An 8,947-nucleotide genomic window follows, 5' to 3' on the forward strand; every position below is an offset into this window, starting at 1 on the left:
CCGTTTCCCATCAGGATAATGCCACGAAATGCACTTTAAAACTGTTACCGGGGGGAGGTGTGGGGGGGGGGGGGAGCCAATTGAAAGTGGCATTTTTCCACTTCATTTCACCTCCCCCCCCCCCCCCCGCACCGCCTCTCCGGGTGAAAAGCACAGGGGCTTGCCGAGCGGACTGCTCTTTCAGTTCCGTTACATGACGCTGAGAACGACGGGGGAGTGGAGGGGGGAGGGGGAAGGAAAAAATAATAAATACGGGAAAGCAAAGGTAGGCAAGATGAGCCGCGGGCTAGCGAAGCAAGCCGCTGGGGGGGTAAGGGGGGAGGGGGGACGAGGGAAAGGGCTGTGGCCGGGGGGGGGCCGAACGTCCCCGTGCTTCTCTCGGGGCGGCCCCTGGGACGCGAGGTGCTCCCTCCCGGCCCCGCAGCCCTTCGCCGGGACCGCGGTCCCTTCCGCGGCCGCGCACCGCCGGAAAACGAAGTTTGCTCCGTCCCTTCGTCCCTCTCTCGCCATCCCCGCGGACGGCCCGGAGCCGCTCTGCCGTGTGCACATCCTACATGCGAGCGTACGGCACACACAGCCACACACGCGCTCCTCATCCCCCATATCGGGTCAAGAGGGCAAGAAACCCACTGAATTTCTGTAAACTTCGGTATCCTCGCAGTGCAAATGACTACGCCTCAATACTGCCTGGGACAAGGGCTCCTTCCTCTCCCTGCTCGCATCCCGACGAGCGGATACCCACGGCCGCGCGTCCGTCCGCCCGCACCGCCGCCCCCGGCCCGGCCCGGCGCGGTACTCACTCACTCACTCACTCACTCACTCACTCACTCACTCCGCAAGGCCCGACCGCAGCCCGCACCCGCGGCCCGACCGGAGCTTTTCTATCTGCTTGGATTCGCGTTCGCTTTCTGCTCGCTTTTTTGTTGTTGTTTGTTTGTTTTGTTAATTTTTTCCCCTATTTTTCCTTTCTCTTTTTTTTTTTTTCTTTTTTTCTTTTTTTTTTTGCTCGATTTTCTTTCTTTCTTTTTTTGAAAGAGAGGAGAAAATTAAAAACAAAGAAAAAATAAAACCAACAAAAAGCAACCCCAACACTGAAAGGAGGACGCCGGAAAGGCGGGGGAAGGAGGAGGAGGAGGAAAGGGGGGGGGGAATGAGGGCGCCCAGGTCACTGCACGGGGGTCTGCACCCCGTGGTGCGGCGGCGTGTCCCTGCTGGGCCCGTACACGTCCTCGGCGCCCGGCAGCGTCCCCCCGGGCGGCGTCATGCGCTTCTCCTTCTGTCTCCTGTTACAAAACCACACTCTCACCACCTCCTTCTCCAGCTGAAGGCTGTCCGCCAGCGAGGTGATCTCCTGCGCGGAGGGCTTGGGGCACTTGAGGAAGTGCGTCTCCAGCACGCCTTTAACACTCACCTCGATGGAGGTGCGCTTCTTCCTCTTCCTGCCCTGCGCCGCGATCTTGTCGATGCTGGTGGGGCTGCCGGTGGAGGAGTCCGCCTCCTCCAACCACTTGTTCAACAAAGGCTTCAGCTTGCACATGTTCTTGAAGCTGAGCTGCAGGGCCTCGAAGCGGCAGATGGTGGTCTGCGAGAAGACGTTGCCGTACAGCGTGCCCAGCGCCAGCCCCACGTCCGCTTGGGTAAATCCCAGCTTTATCCGCCGCTGCTTGAACTGCTTGGCGAACTGCTCCAGGTCGTCCGAGGTCGGCGTGTCCTCGTCCGAGTGCGCCTCGTGGTGCGGCCCTCCCGCCGCCGCCGCTCCGCCGCCCCCCGGCCCCGCTCCGCCCGCGGGGTGCGGCCCGTGCGGGTGCTCGGCGCCGTGGTGCGGCGGCGCGGGCGGCCCGGGAGCCTCGTCGTGGGCGTCGCGGAGGCCGTGGTGGTGCAGGGCGGGCTGCGCGGCGCCCAACATGCCGTTCACGGTGAAGCCGGGCGGCTGCGGGTACAGCAGCCCCGCCTGCGCCGCTCCGTTGGCCGCGGCCATGCCCGGCGGCAGGTGCGCCGCGCCGCCCGCCCGCCACGCCGCGTGGTGCCCGCCGCCTCCGCCGCCGTGGTGCACCAGGTGCGGGGCTCGGCCCGGCGGCGGCGGGTGCTGCGGAGGCGGCGGCAGCTCGTCGCCGCGCGGGGCCGCCTGCACCGCGGCCGGCTTGATGTCGGGCGGGCCCAGCGCTCCCGCCGCCGCCGCCGCCGCCGCCGCCCAGGGAGCCTCGCCGCCTCCGCCGCCCCCTCCGCCGCCGCCGCCCCCTCCTCCGCCGCCGCCGCCGGGGCCGCCGTGGGACAGCGCGGCGATCCACTGGTGAGCGTGGCTCAGCGGGTGCCCGTTGCTCTGCAGCGCGTAGTCCGCCTGCACCAGCGCGCCCGCGTCGCGGTAGCCTCCGCCGGGCTGCATGCCGCCGGGCGGCTCGGCGTGCACCATGGGCGAGCCGGAGGCGAGCAGGCTGTAGTGGTTGGAGGCTGCGGTCGCCATGACTCGCCGCGCCGCTCTGCTCGCGCCGGTTAAAGGCGCCGCGCATTTGACAGCTACTTTTGCGCCTCGGGCGCCGCGCGGCGCCCGCGCCCCCCCGGCCCGAGCGGCGGCGGGGCCCACCGCGAAGGCACGCGCTGCCGCCCCGCCCCGCCGCCGCCGCCCATTGGCTGCGGGCCGCGCGGCGGACGGAGGCGCCCCCGGCCACCGCCGCCGCCGCCGCCCCCCATTGGCCGAGCGCCGCGACACGGCCCCGCCCTCGGCCACGCCCCCACCGCCCGGCGCCGAGGGGAACGGGCCGAGGCGGGGCCGGGGGCGGGGCGGGGGCGCCCAGCTCCTCTCACACCCCACCCCCCGTCGCCCCCCCCGCGGTGGCCCCGCCCCCCGCCCCGCTCCTGTTGCTCCGACCTTTCCCGGCGGGGTGCGACGGACCCGGGTTGGGACGGAGCGGGCCCCGCTCGGGGCTCGGCGCCCCGTTCCCCCCGTGGCCGCTGTCCGCCGTGTGCGGCTCCTTCCGACGTGCGGGCGGGGCGCGGTGCCGCGGGGCGCTGGGAAACCTCCCGCCGGCCGCTCCCCGCCGGCCCGTCCCGGCTCTCGGCCCCTCGGCGGCCCCGCCGCTCCTCGCCCCCCGCCGCCGCCCCGTCGGGCTCCTCCGCTCGGTCCGTCCGCCCGCACCGCGGCGGCGGGGATCGAGGCGGACACTGCGGCGCTTTGATTCGGCCGTGCCCCGCTCCCTGCTCGCAGCGGCCGCTCCGGCAGCGCTCTGCGGCACGGACGTGAGGAAGGATTCCCAACGCCCCCGCGGGCTCTGAACGCGCCGTCCTATTTCCCGGTGCCCTCAGGGCTCCGCTGCTCCCCGGCCCTCACGCGGTTCGTGGGGCGTGAGCGGATCCAGGGCCCTACGTAGGGACAGAACCGGGCCGGGGCAGCACGAGTCACAGCGCAGCCCCGGCTCTCGTGGGAACCGCTCCCGTGGGCAGCTCAGAGGGAGCTCAGGCCGCCTGTGCTCGGGTGGCCGTAAGGAACACGTTCAACTGAGGGACCCGCGGCGAAAGGGTGTGAATGGGGAGCTCGGGCTGCCCGGCCGAAGGGCGCAGAGCTGTAACAGTGTGGCAAAGTTGTGCGAAGTTTGCGCTCACGGCCACCGCTCCCCGCACCTCGTCTCACGGCTGCTCCATCCCTTTTCTTTCATCGCCGTGTGAGCACAGCGCTGGGAATTGAATGGTTTGTGCTCACGGATGCGGTTTTATTCCCCTTCACCCGCTGCCCCGAATCCCATCGCTGGGGACGGTGCGCCCTGCCCGTGAGCGCCGTGCGGGTACCGCCGCTGCGGCCCCGACAGCCGCCTTGTGCCAAAGGAACGGGGCGAAGGGCTGAGCGGGGAGTGTGAGGCCTCGGGGAGGAGAAGAAGCAGAACAGAAAGGGAAAAAAGAGAAAAAAAATAGACAAATTCCATCAGTGTGGGCGATACGTTCTGGTCCGAGCGCCCGCGGCTTTGCGCACTGAGCCCCGGGGCCGCAGCCCGGCTCGCTTGGCCCCCGAAGCTCACAAGCAACACGGGACCCCCCCGGCCGGCCGTGCCCCGCGGCCCCGGGCCGAGCGGGAGGGGCCGCCAAGTTTCTTTGGTCCTGGAGGAGGAGGAGAGGAGCGCGGCGGGCAGAGGGCGGCCCATTGTCCGCACCGGGGGCATTTTTGTCGGCCCGGCGGTGGTTGCTATAGTGAGGAGGAACTGGGAGAGAGAGGAGGGAATGGGAAAGAAAAAAAAAAAAAAAAGAAGCAGCAAAAAAGCAGCAGCCCCAAAGCGAACAGAGGAGCGCGGTCCGCTCTCTCCGCGCTCCCCGCAGCGCCGCCCGCGCCCAACCAAAATAAGAGCGGGTTGCGGGATGCGGCGGCCCCGGAGCGCTGCGGGGAGCATCCAGCTCCGGCCCCAACCCGGCCCGGCTCCACGGCCTCTCCCTCGGGCACGGCTGCGCTGCGGGGCACCGCTCCTGGATCGCTTCTATCCCTTTCTCTCTTTTTTTTTTTCTTCTTCTCTTTTCGGTGCCCAAATAATTGCCAAAAGGGGGGGGGGGGGGTAGGACGGGATGGACGACCTCCCCCGATGCAAATGAGCAGCCCTTAAATTTGACAAGAGACTCTTATTTTGCAGCGGCGCTTTTTATTGCCTCGCTATTGAACTTTGCAAACAGTGCGGCGGGGGCAGGCGGCGATGGAGGGGCCGAGCGGGGTGAGCGGAGCGGGGCGCGTTGGGCTCTCGGTGAACTGGGAACGGAGCAGCTCCGGAGATGGGCGCAGCCGTGACAGTGAGCGCTCGGGGTGGGGAAGGGGCGGCGGAGGGGGAGAAGAAGAAGGGAGGGGGGCGGGGGGGGCACCGCACCGTGCTGCTTTGGTTTTGTTTTGTTTTGTATTTTTCCAGGATAAGTTACATTGCAGCTGAAGGAGAGAGGTCAGTATCTTTTCCAGTCAATCTCTCTGTCTGTCTCACGCTGTCCCCATCTATTCCCGGCGAAGGGAGAAGCTCCAACTTCGCTCCTCCGCGCAGTGCGCACTTCTCCGCTCCCGGCGCAGTGAGGCTGTGGCTGCGGTCCCTTATGTGAGACGGTGCTCCTTCCAATCACGGGGCGGAATTGGTCTCCTCCCGTTCATTTGTTACATATATATATATATATATATATTTCTCCGGGTCTCATTTTGGAACTGCAGTTGACAACTTTTATATCAAAGCACTTTGCCAGCCACCACTTAATGCATTATTCACGTTTTTTTAAAAAATGCTTGAGAGAAATCACCTTAATGAAGAGAACATTTGTGGTAATTTGGCGATAATTATCAGAATCGCCAAACATTCGCAAAGGCTGCGGCGTTACGTGTCGGAAGAAAAGCAAAGCGCATTATTTTAATGGTCTGATATGCAAACTATGGACCGTCCAATTAGAACCGTTAATAGCGCAGACGCGATGCGGTGCCGCTGTTGGGACGGGAGGGCCGCGGCGGTGCGCTCCGAGGACCGCGTGTGCGTCTCCATCCAGCGACAGCGTTCCCGTGGAGCAGGGCCCTGCCAAACCGCATTGAAGAGAATAAAAATTAATGACTGCGAATTTGAGCGTTAAATTAACATTAATTATATGACCTGCCTGCTGGAAAGATTAAATTTCTTACGCCCTAATTAGATAACGTCTCCTCATACATCAAACAATTTCCTTTTCCAGATTTCGGTATTAAAATGCACAACGGGGAGAACGGGGCCGCTCCGTGGACGGAGCGGGGAGAGCGCTCTCAGCCGCCCCCCGGGTCGAGGCCCTCGGTGGGGGGAGCTGCGGTCCCGGGACCCCCGCGCCCCGCTCCCGGCTCCGGGCCCGCGGGCAGCCCGAGCCGCGCAAGGAGCCCCGACGGCTGCCGGGGCCGGGCCCGGGGGAGGACACGGGGGTGAGCGGCGGGGCCGTGCCGGCGGCGGGCCGGGAGGCTCGGTTACAGGGCGTCGGGTTGCAGGGTGCTGAGCTGGTGTGTCGGCGGTTTCCGCACTGGGGAAGAAAAGGGGATAAAACAAAACAAATAGAAGGGAAAAAAAAGAGAGAAATAGAGAAAAAGGGGAAAAGGGGGAAAAGAAAAAGAAAAGGGGGGAAAAGGGAAAAAAGGGAAGAAGAAAAAGGAAAAAAGAAAGGAAAAAGATAGAAGAAAAAATCGACGAAAAGAAAAAAAGAAAAGAAGGGAAAAAAAAACTGATTAAAGAAAGAAAGAAAATAAAGAAAAATCGGAAAAACCAAAAAGAAAGAGGACAAAAAAAAAGAAAAAGAAAGAAAAGGGAGAAAAGAGAAGGACGAAAAGACTGAAAGAAAGAAAGGGGAAAAAAGAAAAAGGAAGAAAAAGAGGCAGGGAGGCTGCTCCCCCCGCAGCCCGATGGTGGGATGCGTGTGGTTGTGCGGGGGGTGCAGTGCAGGGAGGGAGGGGCAGGTTCTGTCTGCAGGAAGCCCCCTGCCCACATGGAAGGAGCTGTGAAGAGGAATCGTGGCATCAGAAAGCGTTGCCTTGTTCCCACTTCATTTCCTAGTACCAGATAATTGCTTTTTCAACTCAATTGAGACTCGGTTTGTGTTATTGCTGTTACCGCTCCTCTGCGAGCTTCTGTGTCTGTCTCACACACCCGTGTCTCTTGTTAGTCTCGTGCTCGCTCTCTGGACGGGGTTGATAACAAATGATGTTCTGTCTAAGTTCAGTAACAGCATCCAGAAAGCGCACGGCGAGGAGGTGGCGGTGGCGACAGGAGGGAATTGCCATGTTCCTGGGCTCTCCCTGTGCTCCATCAGCTGTGGAGCCCTATAGGCCATGCAGCCGGGCCCTTCTCCTTCACCAGAATGATGTTACTGCTCTCAGGTGAGTGAATCTTTCTGATGAACAGCAGAAAGGTTTTATTTTAAATATGATGGTAAGTAAAGTCTGGCTGACAGCAGGCAAGGGCACTGAGGGCAGCAGGAGTGTGCAGCACGTGGGGTGTCCGGGGCTGCAGCAGCATTGCCAGCAGCACAGCTCCAGCAGCATTTCCATGCCCCGGTGACAACCACTGCCATCCAGATGCAGCCCGACTGCAGGTGTAAAGGAAGCTGATCCAGATCGGCACAACAGCACATTGTGGGAGCAGCAGGAGCCCTTATCCTTTGGAGCACCCCCACATTTGCCACTCCTCCCAGTCTGACAACAGCTGCTTCAGGAGGTTGTTTTAATCCCTGGTCAAAGTGAGTTTAATCCCTGCCACTTCCATGGAGAAGAGAGCAGAGAGGGCGATGCTGTGAGGCTGTGGTCCTCACCCAAAGCACACCTTTGGTGCCCCAGTTACCACTCAAGGAGTGCTGCAGCCTGTTCCACACAATAACCAAGCAATTGGGCCAATAATTATGTATTGACAGGAGAACACATAACAGCTTCTTCCCTGAAACTGCAGATGTGGTGGGATGTCCCTTTCTCTTCACTGATCTGAGATACAGCTCAGAGTTTAAGGGTAGTTTTAAGTATTTGCAGCCCTGCACGCATTCTCACACTCTACTTAATCTAATGGGTTTTAATGAGCTGAATCGCTCTCCCGTTTGCAGAACAGGATGGACAGAGGCTTTGGCTCAGGTGTGATACAGGCGAACCCACAGCTGAGGCTGTAGTTGGCTGTTTGGGGCTGCCAACTTGAGTAGCCGAGATTTCGGTGCCTCTCCCACCCAGCCTGTGAAAGGCAATCAGTCTTCTTGGGAACAGCTCAAATAATTCATGTACCATCATAATTGTGGATTCCTGCTGAAGTGACACTGAACAGTCAATTCTTCAAGAAAAAAGATTTGCCCATCACCCCAGGTAATTGTGAACACTGTGTATCTAAAAAAGCCACCCTGAAAACCCCATGGTAGTATGTGTTCATGGACAAACAAGGGATAACTCCCAAACCTGGAGCTCTCTTACTGAAACAAGAGCTCTTAGCGTGGGGGTTGGAACCAGACTGGGTTCCCCTCCTTTCCCTACCAGACCCTTGGTGTGATGAGGATCTGGCTGCTCAGACCCCCTCCTCCGTTGTCTGCAATGCAAACATATGGCCACTGCTGAGATCGCACCTGCAGTACAGTCGGCAGCAAATGCAATGAAAGAGAGCTCACCTGCTTGTGTGTGCTCAGAGAGGTGTTCACCCACTTCTGTTTGCTGCTACCCCACGGGTTGCACTTCAGCATAACTTGGCTCAAGGTGCCTTGTTTCAGCAGCTGCACAGAAGACGGCTTCTTAGTGATTCTGTAGCTCAAAGGTGTGCAAAATAGATGCCTAACTGGGAATAAAATTATCATAAGCACGATTATGCCTGTGCTGAAAGGACAAGGTCAGGAGGACAATCCAAAATGTCAACAGGACTAGTTGGTGATGGATTGTCCTAGACAGAGCTGTCCGATGTTATACATCACAAAAACTTAAAAGATGATGGAATTTCTATGTTGGAGTCATTGTCAGCTCGTACCAGAACCTGAGGAGCAGCAGCAAAACCAGGCACAGTGCATTTGTCTGTCCGGCATGTATTGGGATGTGTGGTGAGGATGGCAGTGACGGATCTTCTGAGTTGGCAGAAGCTTTTGCATTAGGCATCAGTGGTTCCAGGGGCACTCTGTTCTCCTTGACCTGGATCCACAGCTCACTCTTCTCTAGGAAATGAGGGTCTTTCTGCAGACTTGAGGTCCTTGTGTTGGTCCTTTATTTCATGGAGACAGGCACTGCTGTCTCATAGCCCCATGGACTGGTACATCACAGTCAGGCCAGACTGTTCAAAAGTAGCTCAGAGCTGTGCTGGGTACCAACCCCTGGTCGGTTCTGCATGGCTGCTTCTAGACCTCCTACAGTATTTTCTTTCTTTTTTTCTTACAGCCATCTTTTACAATAAACCAACACATGTATCCAGTAAACATTCCACTTGTTCCCTTCCCTTCCCTTCCCTTCCCTTCCCTTCCCTTCCCTTCCCTTCTCTTCTCTTTC

General features: G+C 60.2%; 1 protein-coding gene and 1 long non-coding RNA gene across 4 annotated transcripts in view; one reads left to right on the forward strand and one right to left on the reverse strand.

Annotated features, from left to right (window-relative positions):
• Window positions 1–1,023: 1,023 nt before the first annotated feature.
• Window positions 1,024–2,485, reverse strand: POU3F2 (POU class 3 homeobox 2). Its single transcript, NM_001323230.1, is given in 1 exon segment — window positions 1,024–2,485. A coding segment is annotated over 1 exon segment (1,296 nt). The 5' UTR covers window positions 2,462–2,485; the 3' UTR covers window positions 1,024–1,165.
• A 2,190-nt stretch (window positions 2,486–4,675) lies between these two features.
• Window positions 4,676–8,947, forward strand: part of LOC107311909 — a 17,057-nt gene continuing 12,785 nt past the window's right edge. For 2 of the 3 annotated variants that reach the window (XR_004306683.1, XR_004306685.1), the window contains exon 1: window positions 6,245–6,829. This is a non-coding gene — a long non-coding RNA (uncharacterized LOC107311909). Of the gene's footprint in view, window positions 4,762–6,244; window positions 6,830–8,947 lie in introns of those variants that run through there. The other variant, XR_004306684.1, reaches the window with a different exon arrangement.

This window comes from Coturnix japonica, chromosome 3 (assembly GCF_001577835.2).
Source record: "Coturnix japonica isolate 7356 chromosome 3, Coturnix japonica 2.1, whole genome shotgun sequence".
In the NCBI taxonomy this organism is placed as follows: domain Eukaryota; kingdom Metazoa; phylum Chordata; class Aves; order Galliformes; family Phasianidae; genus Coturnix; species Coturnix japonica.